Here is a 14,650-nt window from a genome sequence, read left to right on the forward strand (position 1 = left end):
TCTGCGAATTCAATCGTAAGTGCATTTTTTGTCAGTCATTTTCAGCCGATATCTCGGAATTGAGGGAACACAGCGAATTTTTTGTGTGAACATTTTTTATGGAAAATGGGGAGAGCTACAAAAAAGGTTTCTATGAAAATATCGTAATTTTCCTTCGGTGTCGAGAAATCGGCGAAAAACTGGGGATTGATAGTCACTCACCAGAAATTCGGACGAAGAGTGCATCATCCTCGGGGCTATCAGCAGTCACTTCAGCACTTGATGTCTGAAACAGAGAATGAGGGAAAAATATGAACTCCTGGTGGAAAAATGAAATGATTTTTTAGTTATTCAATCAGACCCGCTTTCTCTCTCAGACACTTCATCATCAGCTAATGAGATTCACCTAATTGCACCATGAAATTCCATTTCCCTTGATTTTCACCTCGGATTTTCAGCAATCACTCGCTGATTTAATTGCAATCCTTTTGTTTCGTCTCACGGGTCCACAAGTTCTTGTCATGTAAATTCAAAAAAGCCAAATCACGCTTGTCTGAGCTCTTTGTACAGAACCCAGAGACAATTAACGAATTGACAAGAGAAATAATATAATCCTCTTGCCTCCGACATGTCCCTCATAAATAAAACAAATTCTTGATAATTAATTAATTAAAAATAAATTGTGAATCCTTATTATCCTTATTATTCCTTATTATAAAAGTAGAAACACAAAAATGAAGTTTGCCCGAGTCGAAATATCGAAATATCTCGAAACGCGTAGGACAAATTTCCCATTGGTCAACTCGAACCGCCAAATTCAAATTCGGCGCACAGAGTGCGCAGTACATCTCGTTGGAAAATTAAAGTTGAGTCGAAAGCCCCAAGTGATCGATTAGTCTCAGAAGAAGATTTATGAAAGACTTAAAGTTTCAAAATAAAGTTCTCCTTCAGATATTTATTACTGAAAAATCCCGGAATTATCTCTGATGAGAATTGATATCACGCGACGACCGCGTGATTTTTTGTTTCTAAATTAGTTGACGTCGTGATTATTCCCTGAAATAAAATGGCTGGGAGGGCGAATGAATTCGAGTCAAGAGAGTCAATTGAAGTCAGTGGCAAGTGAAAATGATTAGGGAATGGCCAGTGCCTTTTACACACAAGATCAGAGAGATGCATATGTATGAGGTTAAAACATAGCCGGGAATTCTCACCATGTAAATAGGATAGTGAAACATTTTCCTCTCAACTATCAATTATGCTGTTGAACAGCGGATAACCCTCGACATGTCTGTACATGAACAATTCCCTCTTCGAATTATAACTCCCTCAACTCTTTCGACTCATCCGCCGTTCTCTCAAGTGGCAATTATACCTGTGGTAATAAATCAGTTTGTCCTGCTCGATCCTGTCTGCATACATATGTATAACAATGTCGTGGACAGATGATTTAATGCCCCGTTATGTGCCTCACGTTCGCGGGATTTTTCATTTTTATTTTTCAATTTTTCAACCCCAAAAAAATTTCATTGTTTTGGTTCTGGGTTGAAGACTTGTGCAGATTTTCCCAGGACTTGATTAAGACTTAATTAAAACTTGATTAAAACTTCATTAAGACTTGATTAAGGCTTGATTAAGACTCGACTTTCCCCCCCCCTTTTTACATTTTTTTCAACCCCCCGAAGAAATAAAATAATTATCTATAATTTTTCGATATTAATTTGAGTGAGTGTCTCAAATAAAGAATTAGAAATATTTCAACTTGAGACTAAACTTTTCCGGAAGACCCGGTAATATCACCGTTTCCTCCGGATCCATTGAACCCCCGACATTCACCACTAAATATATCCCGATATATTCTTCCGACTGGTCATTCGTTTCCTCGAATCGCGCGAATTCAATCGAACAAATCCAATATCCCGAAGTACCCGCGATTGTTTCCGCGTTCCTAACATTACCCTCCACAGGGAAAGACAATCCACTGAATTCATTCATGGATATCCTCACCCAGAAGATGAGATCCCCAAATGATTTCCAACCCCATCAATCACATCACCAAGTCTCTCCAATTAAGAACAATATCTCTAATTCATCCACTGATTAATTCAATTTCCAACAATGAAAAATATTGGCTGGAGGAATAATGAAAAAGAAAATAAATACTGTATTGTTAGATCAAATGGGTTAAGTGCCAATCATAGAGGTACGTATGTGACCTACTCTTTTTATACGACAAATGCTCTTTGATCCGATCTATCGGTCAATGATCTCAGCATTCGTGTCGTTACAAAAGCCATGATCCACTCAATTTTTATTTCAATTATTTTCTCGTAACTCTTTACACCCGGAACTCTTGATTTAACGAGGTCTCGTCGAGAGTATCGATGCACAATGGAATCCTCGGAGAAGAGAATCAGAGCGAATACCTCCACCTTCTTCTACCTCTTCCACCTCTTCCACCCCTTTCACCTCTTCCACCCCTTCCACCCCTTTCACCTCTTCCACCCGTTTCACCCCTTTCACCTCTTCCACCTCTTCCACCCCTTCCACCTCTTCCACCTTTTCCACCTCTACCACCCCTTCCGCCCCTTTCAACCCTTTCATCCCCGTCGTCACTTAAGATTAATCATTAATTAAGAAATTTCATCCCCAGATCATGTCGATCACCGATTTCCGCGAGTTCGAGAGCAACTCGTCGTGGAATTTTCATGAAGTTGTTATTTTTTTGCTGCTTCGTGTCGCTTGAAATAATTTAAATAATTGCATCAATCCTCGAATCTATTTTCACTGGCTGCTTCGAGGCGTCGATTTAATTTCGCGGTTTATTGTGATGATATGCAGCCAAGGTGCATTAAAACGAGGCCGTAACCACAAAAACATCTCATCTAAGATTAACTCTTGTCGTCGAGACGTGGATGTAATTCGCATTGCGAAATACCATGGGCCGGGTTGGAAGGCCAGTTGACAAATCATTGAGAGGGAGTCGACGGTTTCGACGTGAACAATTGATCATTTAAACGTATAAAAATTATTATATGAAATTTACGCAAAGTCGAGAATTACGGAATCGAAAATTGAATTTTTTTAATTCCTCTCCTTCACTTAAAACTCATAAATCATCAAAAAATTTAATTAATTTATTATTATTATTATTATTATTATTATACATTTAAACGTATAAAAATTATGATATGGAATTTACGCAAAGTCGAGAATTACGGAATCGAAAATTGAATTTTTTTAATTCCTCTCCTTCACTAAAAATTCATAAATCATCAAAAATTTTTAATAAAAAAAAACGAATAAAATGAATGAATTGATGAATTAATTAAAATTGAATGAATAATCAATATTGTTTTTTTTTCATTTTCATTCAATTTTTCAATTTTTCATTTTCATTTTTTTTCAGAAAAAATTCGATTTCCCCTCAAAAATCATGGATTTTTGTTTTTCCCTCGATTTTCTCCCCCTTCCGAGTTATTACAACACATCCGCGATAATTAATACGCATTCCACGCACAGTAAATCTCCCTCCCCCTCCCTCCCACCCCCAAAACGTGACACTCAAATTTCGCGCGCACCAGCTCGCGTAATCTCCATCCAGACGCGAATTACGGATATCAGCGAGTGGTGCAGTCTGGGTGGGGGAGGGCAGGGGGAAAGTAGGGGAGTACCAGGGGATAGATAACACTATTGTTAACCGGATGTCCGACATGGATTCATTGCACGACGTATCTGCAAATCCATCTTCAGGTCGAGGAGAGGGAAAATCTGACGGGTTCAATCAACTAACGGATAAATCATGTAATTTAACGTCCCGCCATTTTAAACCTTGAAAAAGGATTAAAAAATATTAAAACCCTTAAAACAACATATATGTCGCGGAATATAACAATTATATGAATTTTTAACAATATTATTACAATATTTATCATAAAAATAACGATAATAATAATTATTGTTGACTTTTTTACTGCAAAATAATTGCAGTAAAATAATTATGATTTAAAAAAACAATTAATGAAGTAATAATCATATTATTATTATTATTATTATTGCAAAAATAAAATTGGATTTATAAGAATTGAAATAATTTGATGAAAATTGATGATGGGTATAAATGGGATGCGGACACGTGTTGAACAATTTAATGAGCAATTTGTTCCTAAATGTTGGAAACACGATACGAACAGAATGAGAGAGTAAACTATCTAGTTAGATTGATTTAGCCGATATGATGGGTATGTCCAGAGGAGCACATCATCTCCACAGCTCTCTCGGTTGTATGCACTTGATGCCTCAAGCATTTACTACCAACTCTGGGCTTCGACTGCTAACCGACAAGCTTTTGCATCAACCCTTCACTGCTACCTCATGTACCCCCCCATCCCCCTTCCGACCACCCCCTGTTTAATTGAAGCGGATGGTTTAAATATCGATCCCCATTCTCTTCGAGACCCCGAAAATATAGAATTCCAACCGACAAATTCATATCTGAAAAACCAATTCAAACCCAATTAATTTTTTTTTTTTAATTGGAAAAGTCAATCTTCATTAATTTTTTTATAACAATAATAATTATTATTATTATCATTTATGAATGGATTTTGTTTTGTAATTAAATTATAAACGATTTATCCCGAAAACTCAATTTTATTCGAAATTTCAAAATGATTAAAATTTATTGAACATTATTAATATTTTTATTGCCAATAAAAATTGCATATGATTGGAAAAATGGAGGTAATAAAAAAATTCCGATTAATTATCAATAAATATTTATAAATTCACAATTGCCCTCCCCCTCTACCCGAAAAAATTACTCGGGCATTTTTCCCCGTAATTACGCGATGCGGTAATTAAAAATGGGCATTAGTCACGTGTCGTGGTGAAAAGGGAAATCCGGTGTGAATAAACCCGAAATGTGGGGCAAAAAGAAAAATGAAGAGGTAAGTCGAGAAAATGGAGGAATCGAGCGATGAAAGGAGAAAAAAATATATATATAAAATGGCGAGTGAGACGGAGTCGACCTGAATTCCAGTACGTGACCCGAGTCTTTGGTATGACGTCATCATCAACCCTCATTCTCCACTTCACCCACTCTTAGAATATATTCCCCTACATCTGGATAATACCCCGCATTTTCCACCCATTCCATTTTACCCCCGACACTCTACCTGAGAGATTTATCCGCTGATATGATTTGCAAACCTCTCAGGAGTCATGCGTTTACCCAGGGAATACTCCTGTGTACTTTTTGCATTTTAAATTCGCATTGCACCAGAAAAAAAAAAAATTGAGTGACTGAAAATTAAAAAAAATTGTTTTAAAACCAACGGATTGAATTCAAATGTAATTACAAGTGCTAAAAATTGAATTGAATAAACCATTTGTTTAAAACAATGAATAATTGAAATTTTTTAATGTTCGAAAAATATTTTTGCAGTTGTCCGTAGAGACGGAAAATTAATACAATGGAATTGAATAATAATATATTAATTTGATAATTAATTACTGGCTGCAAATATATCGTGATTGGATGCAAGATTATTGAATAAAAAAAATTATTTTATTTATTTATATTGGGAGGGGAATGAGTTGAATAAATTTTACTCAATTTTTTTTATGAGTACAGATTTTTTTTCGGGAGTCGTGTAAATCTGTATCTGGTTTCATGTGCATGAATAATTCTTGGAGGATACTTGGGATTTTCTGGGTAGAGTTGAGAGGTTCCATTGAATTTTCAGAGTTCGAGAGAACTTCAACGACTGAAGGTCATTGAAAATTCCAGTAGTTTTGACCCAGAAATTGTCGGGGGAATATTGTGGGTCCAATATAACAGTGTTATGCGATATTCCGGGTAAAAATGTGGAGTAAATACAGGAATTGATAATTCAGTGCAATTTTTTTTTTCATTCAGCGCCAAAATGGCCGATGGTTGACCCGCGTTTTCAACGTTCACCGGTTTTTCATTAATATCTCGGGATCGAGGGCTGAAATCGAAATTTTTGTGAGAACCTTTTTTATAGGACTAGTTGAGAGCTAGAAAAAAGGTGATAACAAAAATTTTGATATCTGCCGTAGAAATGGGGATATGAGGGATATTATGGGATATTCGTGATTTCGTGGAAAATTTCGATGAAAATTCATTGAAGCTGAATGGAAAATTGAAAATAAATGAAAATTCTTCTCCTAATCAAGGGTTTAACGACACTTCGGAAAGTACTACCCACCCCGGAAACTTCAAGAACTCTCGTTAAAATTAAATGAAAAAAATGTCCGTTGGCTCCGATATTTTCTCTCGTCACGATCCAATCGTTTCTCTCGATTTCTGACCCATGACTAATCGCCAGTCTGTAACATTCTGGGGCTCGAAGATAAGTCACCGAGAAAACGACAATTAATTGCCCCTGAAATATTATCCGCAATTAATTAACGCCACGTACCTCAAATTTAATTAACCGCCGAGATAAGAAAAATCTCATCAATTCTCATTTTCCATTCAACAATTGAACCGCGAAATTTCAAAATTCCTTCAAAAATGTATTTTATGACTGGAAAATTAATAAAAAACATGACTTCAATGGACGATAAATTATTAATTAATTTTTGTAGATTGTAAATAAAGATTACAATCAGAATTTTCACCTTTCGATGAAGTCCTCGTCCATTTTTTTTTTTTGATCGAGGTAAAAAATGTTTAACAACACGAATAAATAATTCAGACTAATAATCCCCCGAGTATAACAATGTCACGCTATTTCAGTACTAATCTTTTTTTTTTTCTCGTGTCGTCATATACACATGGGCACATATGTGTGGGTTATTCACTTATATATTTTCTCCGAGAATGTTCTGCTCATCGCGCGTGCCTCGGCTCTTTTTAGTTGACGTAAAAAAAAATGAAAAGAGATGATAATAAACTGGGAAATAAAAATATTACAGAGATGAAGATAGACTTGCGGGAAAACGAGATTCTGGAAAACAAGACGGCGCCGGAATAAATTTTTTTCCACCATCACCCGTGAAATAAACACGAGATTATTTTTTAAATTTTCAGCTTGATTTTTTTCGTTGTCTCGCGATAGTGTAACCAGTTTAAAATATGTACATGCGATTTTAAAATCGTGATTTACAATCATTTACATGAGGGGGATACGATATTCAAAGATTTTTTATTCCTGTCAGCGATAATTTTTATACAATAAATCCCAGAGAGCCGTGTATTCATGAAAAAAAAAAAGAAATGTGCATTAACAGGGCTTTGATGCAGGCGCCACTTCCGGTGTTGCCTCAATGCACATCATAAAATTTTCATCGGTGGGGAAAAATGCGGTGGAGGTATGAAAGAAAAAGGGGACAACTGGGTGAATAAAAAAGGTGCTCTCGGTAAAAGGGAAAAACGTACACAAGTGGGCAATAAAATGGGGCAAAAAGTGGAGGCCGAGGGATTAAGGATTAAAGGGTTGAAAATAATCCAGGCGAAGAACCGCTAATTGTCACTGGTGCGTACCAATTGTGGGTATTACCGCGGTTTTCGCGGATTTTTAAAATACCGACTCGTTCGATTCCCGGTATTTTCGTCAAATATCCCCGAATCCAACAGAGATACCGAAAATTTTGTAATCACCTTTTTTGTAGGTCTCAACATGCCCTACGAAAAAGGTCGAGTCGAAAATTTTGCTATCGGCCTTGCATCCCTGGAAAATCGGCGAGTGAAAACCGAGAAAATCGGTGAAATCATTGCAATTGTCGGGGGAATTGGCGGAATCAATTGAAGTTCAATCGCCAGAAAATTCTTCGATACTCTAAACGTTAGGATGAACAAAAAGGGGGGGTTGAGGGGGGTTGAGGGGGGTTGAGAGGGGCTGAGGGGGGGTTCAAAAATCGGGACAGCCAAGTATAAGCAAGCATTGAGCAGTCTCGGCACGTTTGACGGATCGAACTAGCGATTGACCTGGTTCAGCTCGACGATCCCGACATGGTCCTCAAGGTTCTTTCATTCCCATATATAATAGCATGGTATCCACGTTATCATGACGAGCGTATGGAACTTCAAACTGAATCCACACAACGAATATGCTCGATAGAATTGAGATCGCTGGTCTTTCAGAAAATACAAGGGTGAATTTATTTCTACATCGTTGAACTTCCACGGAGACTAGTTTCTTTATGGTAATTAGACCTGACCTATCTTCTCAATTCACCCGGGCACATAAAATTCTCCGCTGCCTTGCAGGAAAAAAAAATCCCGTGTATTATTTCTCTCCACTTTATTCCCCAGAATCTTTTTTAAATCCAAGGTAACGAGAAAGAATTATTCTAATGGTAATACCATGTCTGGTACAACAGGATATCCTAGTTGTAATTAATTATTATTTTTTCTTCATCCATTCAACCAATGAAACGTTTAAAAATCATTCTCGTTACGCAATATTTTTTACTTAACGAATTTCCACTTGCGTGTAATTGAATTTCAATATTAAATGTTTTTTATTGTTATTTAAACGGATTAACATTTTACGGGATGTAACGGGTGTAATTAAATGATGATTCAAATAAAATTGATGAATTTATGAAAATGAAAAAAAAAATTGTGAACTGAAAAAACTTTTCTTTATCGATTGCGATATGAAGTTGTTGTTCATTTGATTTTTAAAATCCCATGAACTGAGGGTTACCGATATCTCTGGATAAAAGTGGTAATGAGATAATGGAGACGTGGAATACTGCGACAATGATTATATGGTGATTGATAATAACGAGAGCAAGATGTTTAAATAAGTGGTCATTTGTATTGGATAGACTTGATCATTTGACACGCGCATTCGCGTTGAACACGCGAGATACATTCGACGAATGATCAAGAGAGAGGGTAAAGAAAAAAATAAATAAATAAAACGAGTACATAGGCAATACCGATTGACCCGAATCGTGCGATCTCTGACGTCAGAGTGGTCAGAAAATTGTTAAAGCCGGAGGTAAATTCCGTCACGATCCCTGGACCGCTTCCCTCCCACCGAAAATCCCTCATCCTTTCATCTCGCATAAATAAATAATAATTGAAATTGATCCCTGAGAGGTACCCGATATCGAACGCTTCGATCTGCGGCATCGAGAAATTTCACGTGAAATTTCAACTCAACTCTCACCAGATGTCAATTAAATAAATCAATTTCCAAACTCATGAATAATTAATCAGAATTAATAATTAACTTGAGAATGATTGTGGATTCACGCGAATTAATTATCAGAATTTCGGGGTATTCATTGATGATTACGAATTATTTAATAATATATTGTTTATAAATAGAAAAATTCCATTGTCTTTTGAATTTTTATTGAACAAATTAGTTCAATAAATTTCATTAGCAGATGTAAATGTTCATTAATTACAATCGATGGATTACGTCACGGGTGGAGGGGTAGCGAGGGGGAGGGAAGGAGATGGGAAGGGGAGGTAAAGGGGAGGGGAAGGGGAGGGGAAGGATAGCAAATACCTGATTATGTATTCGAACATTAAATACGAACGAGTACACCCGAATGATTGACTCTGTACACTCATTGGATTATTTTGCTGGTTTGTGTACATAACATTGTGGTAAACCGAGGGATCTTGAGTTCATGCCCACAGCTGGATGCGTGCCTTGGGCTCAGTATCGAGTTAGTCGGTATTAATGTAATGGCTGGATGGTAGAGATACCTTTGAGGATTGTATTGAGGTAAGTTCTGGGGATGACAGTGCATTACGCACCCCTGGATACATCCAATTAGAGGGATGAGTCCGCTATTTGATTACACATTATTTTTTTATAATTCTACGACCATCAGATCAATTTCCATCGATTTTTCGTTAATTATATTAATTAATTGTTATTATTCCGTTGAATTTATTGGTATTAATTATGTAATTTTGGGGAATTGACAATTTCAAGTTGATGAAAGAATTATTGAGTGATTAATAATGATTGATAAATAATAAAAAATATACATTCGTGAGAATTTATTTTTCGTCTATCGAATGTATGAGATTTTTTTTTTTTTAGAAACTCCAGGTGAAATTTCTTGACCCCCAAATGATACCTTTAGAATCCGGTCTCACCGATTTTCCAGGGCATGAATATTCCGAGAATACCGAAAATTATAACAACTTTGTTTACTAACTACCGGCACGACCTAGGGGCCAGTACCCGACACGCGAACGAAAATTGCAAATTCTATTCTCGCGCGATTTTCGCGGTGAAGGTGTGCGTATATTACGACACGAGTGAATATGTATCTACGTCTAATGTTCCTGACCTATCCGTTATTTCCACCCGGGCCTAGAGGATGTCGTGACGCGCCGATTGTAATTTTAAATCGCATCCCTCCACCCGCCAACAATTCCTAGCGTGTACCGAGGCTCCAATTTGTTCATTACCGGTTATTTATAAACCATTGGATTTCATTCACCGAAGAATTACCGCTCGACGTCAGAGCGATAATTACTATTAAAAAGTAAAAATTGACGGTTATTATTTCTCCGTGGAGCCCATTGCCACAGAAATTCTCCCGTCCATCCGACATTCCATTACTATCGATCAAAATCATGTTAGTGAACGCGTAATTATAAATCAATGGCGTGGGAGTCCAAGTGGGCCGATGAATCTGCTAAATAGTCCCTTCCTTAACTCAATTTAATCGTCTTGTAAATTGGTATTTCCATCGCAGTATTTTTCCCCAGTAACTCCCGACGAAAAAAAAAAAAACATGTGAAAAAGAAGAAAAATAAAAATACGAATAAATAAATGAAGAAAGACGGCCGGAACTTCGTGTTTTTCCGCTTTCGTAAATTGGAGCGGAGTGAAGATATTAATGAAATTAATTAACGGATGGAGTTAAAAAAAATGTATTTATTGCCCGGTGGGTGGCATATGCACAGCTGGAGAATTCCCCTTAAAAGGCTGCGAGGAATGCGCGGTTTATTATGTGGGTGCGCGTTATGGTATGATAGATAATGCACACGTCGCAGTCTGTCCCGTTTTGACTAATTCAAATGTAAACGACGACTTCCCTATTAATGCTGTGCAGATCGTTGATGTACGCGAGTAGATATACCGACTCATCTGCGATTTGACCCACAGATTTCCCCCGTTTTTCTGTATTTGACCCGCCATTTTGACCCCTTCCGCAGCATTTGACCCACAGATGTCACCCATTACCACGCATTAAACCCAAACATTTCACCCGTTCCCCAGCATTTGGCCCACCGACCTTGACCAAGGGCAAGGCCAATTACTGCAATTACCTTATTGAAAAATTAACCGGAATAACTCAAACGATTTTCACGATCCAAAATACCGTTAAATTTTGGCAAAATGTTTTTAACAGTAAAAAAAAACGGAAAAATCGTGTAGAAACTTACTCTGGCGACAAACGAAATAACAACAACTGAAGTCGGCGTTGATTGTTCATGCTCATGGAATCTCACCTCAGGAATGACATCCCGTACACATCTGTGGGTAAACGACGAGGTTCTCTCGGGTGTTGCACTCGTGATAGTGACCCCCACCTCGCACGTCTTCTGATCAATCATAACCTGTTGTTCAGTGGTCAATTCCTGATAGCAAGATTCACCAGATCCTCTTCTACTACCCGCAATGCACATTGCCCTTCTGAATAATCCAGCGAGTACAGCGCAAAGACCGCACTGCATACCAGCACTACCTCGACTTGACAATGAACCGCCGTTTGTACGTCGACGGGTCCGAGTCCCCCGGGACTCATGCGTTAACGACGCCACTTTTGCACTCCTCTGACGCACCTCCTCCGGTTTTCGTCTCTTTCGTCGTCGCCTCTCCCTTTTACCACTTTTACCACCCTCAACCATTCGAAATTATCACTAATTTATTATTCTCTTTATTTATTTTCTCAATTTATCTCCTTCACTTTCACTCGGTTCATTTCACCTGTTCTTCCCGCTATTTTCACATACCCCTATTTTCATATTTTCACCCGGTGTTGAGCATTTTTTCCTTCTGTCTCGTGCATCACGAGTCACCTGGGGATATTTCACGTTGATTTACACCCGAGGAATAATAAACGAAAATTGGATGAACGCGAGGTGTTTACCGCCCTAGGGCTCCCCTCGAATTATTCAATTTTGATTTCAATATAATTTAAGAGCGAGTGGAAATGTTTTAACAGGTGAATAAAAAGTTGGGGAAAATATTAATTGATGGGGGGGAATTGGTCGGAGGGCCTTTTTTTCAACGGAAATTAAACAACGGGAAAAAAAAACCCTCCGGTTTTTTTTTCTATTCAGCTGGTAGTTTTTTTTTTAGATAAATCGGTAGGTGAGAGAAATGGTAAATTCGACTGGTGTTTTTATTCCCGAAAATGCGAGAGTGTTAATAGCTTTCGGGGAAGAGTACGAGTCAACAGTCCGACGGATCCCGGAAATCTCTGATATATCGTGGATAAATAGTGTGTGTGAGATGTGTGTGCATTAAAAAAAATATAATTTTGCATGTATTTACCGGTATTTGCGAGTATTTCTGCACGCGGAGACGAGTGATAAGATAGGAAATGTCACCGCGGGTGTTAAGGGGCTTAAAGAATTTTTTTTTTCGGGGTAAAATTCAAGGGAATTAACGCGAGGTCGATGGTCTATTCAAGATCGCACTGGCTGGTGATTAACAGAGGGTCATTAATTAAGAACATGCATATCATCAAAACAAAATGCTCAAGTCGACGAGCTCAAGGTCTCGCGTCGGGTCAGTACGCTTCAGAGATTCAAAGAAAATAATAGATTAATAAAAAAATAGCAACAATATTCCCAACATTCCTGTCATAAATAAAACTTGGCAAAACGAAGATCGAGTGATATAATTAAAAAACCGGAAAGGATGTGATAGAAATTCCAATTAATACTCGATATTCGCAGATTGAAATTCATAAAATGCCCAATCATTCCGATGTAATTTTCTCCATCTTTAAAAAGACATCTGACAAATAAAAATCGGATCGGTGGGTCACGAGATATCGATTACGCAAAGAATAATCATTTATCACGAAGTAGAAAAGGAAGGACGAGGGTCAGCCCGACCACGCGGTGTCCGCACACCCTGAAAAAGCCCGCCCCATTTAAATTCCCATAAATTGCCCCCCTCCAAAAAATCTCACCGAAACTCCCCGAAGCTCATAAAAGAGTCCAGGGCACTGGCTGCCACGAGGCATCTCCACTGGAATCCCTCCACAACCCCAAAACACATCCCCAAAAAAAAAATGGAAAAGAAGTGCTGAGGGGGCTGAGTTAATCGGATAAAAGAAAAAGGGGGGGGCAACCGGGCCCGTCGCAGGCCCGGTGCCTCTCAACTTTATTTTCAATCCGACGGATGTCCCCGTCTCCGTCGAGACGCCCTATCTCAATGAAATCAGATTGACTGATGACCCCTGACCCCCCGCCCCCCCCTAATCAGTGATTATTATCAGTCAGATATTAAAGAGATCCACGGAGAGGTGAAACACGAGCGATGCGCGCCGATGAGCGGCTTTCCACGCACTGAATACAACGCAAGGGTGGCGACACGGTCGTCGTAACCCCCCCACCGGGGCCCCACCACCCCTGCTCCTCCCGACGCCGCCTGCTCCTCCCACCACCCACCGGCCCCCCTCTCGACACACCACCACGTCGGCAATCTTTTCTGTTCTGTTCTGTTCTGTATTTCTCTCCGCCGAGACCGGGCCGACGACCAATCGTGGCATCTCGTGTCCTCAACACCACTCGGCCAATCTCGGTTACGTTCGCCACGCTATGTATGTATGATATATATGTGTATGTGATGTCGACGAGACGATGCGAATACACGGTAGTGAGAGATCAATAACAATTCCCCACCGTTTCTCGATGAAAACTCCTGCATTTGAGAGGAAATGGTTGAGGGGGGGGCAGGAGGGCCACGGGGGGGCTGCTGTTATCGATGGGGGGGCGCTGCGTTATCGACACGGGGGTCGGTAAGGTGGAGTGGGATGCTCGTGAATTTTATTTTGATTAATTTAATTTAATTAGGATGGGAGGTGCAGGTTTTAATTTTATGGGGGCGGAGAAAATCGATTGGGGGGGTAGAGGGGGGCTCACGCTGTGTTGCCATGTGTTTTGAAGTTGAGAGTTGTTGTGAGGTCGGAGGGGCTCTTGGCCGGGGGCCGTTGACCCCTTGCATTCGAGGGAGAAGCTTTTTCGGTCTCTTCTTGGTCTTGTTCCGGAAGAGGTCTACCATGACGCACTTGGATGCCACTTCACTGTGGAATTCCGGGGAGCCACAGCGGGGGAATTCGTCTTTTTTAGGACGGAATTTCGGGACGGGCTAAAAATAGGGGTATATCTCGAAATATTAAAAATATGTATATGTTTAAAAATTGATAACATAATTTGATTCAATTTTTTACATGAGAAATTACTTGAATTTTCAAAGAAAAATTCATATCCACAGCGGATTTTTTTTTTGAGAGAAAATTTCTGGAAAATTTTGGAAATTCAGGCTTTTCCTAAATTTTCCGATTTTCAATTGATTCCCGTATAAATATTGAAACTGAAAACTACAGGATCGAAATTCTAAGAGATTCAATTTTTTAAAAATCCGACAGTTCACGAATAATTTTTTCTAAATCCCCGTCAATCTCAAAAACTATT

General features: G+C 38.7%; 1 protein-coding gene across 1 annotated transcript; it reads right to left on the reverse strand.

Moving 5' to 3' along the window:
• Positions 1-201: 201 nt before the first annotated feature.
• Positions 202-13,476, reverse strand: LOC105270903 (uncharacterized; the record flags this gene model as incomplete). The annotated part of the gene is made up of 3 exons (XM_011312137.1): positions 13,144-13,476; positions 11,450-12,019; positions 202-265 (listed from the first exon to the last, which is right to left on the reverse strand). Coding segments are annotated over exons 2-3 (463 nt in total), but the record flags the coding sequence as incomplete, so codon positions are not given.
• Between the last annotated feature and the right edge of the window lie 1,174 nt (positions 13,477-14,650).

This window comes from Fopius arisanus, unplaced genomic scaffold (genome assembly GCF_000806365.1).
Source record: "Fopius arisanus strain USDA-PBARC FA_bdor unplaced genomic scaffold, ASM80636v1 scaffold00096, whole genome shotgun sequence".
Classification (NCBI taxonomy): Eukaryota; Metazoa; Arthropoda; class Insecta; order Hymenoptera; family Braconidae; genus Fopius; species Fopius arisanus.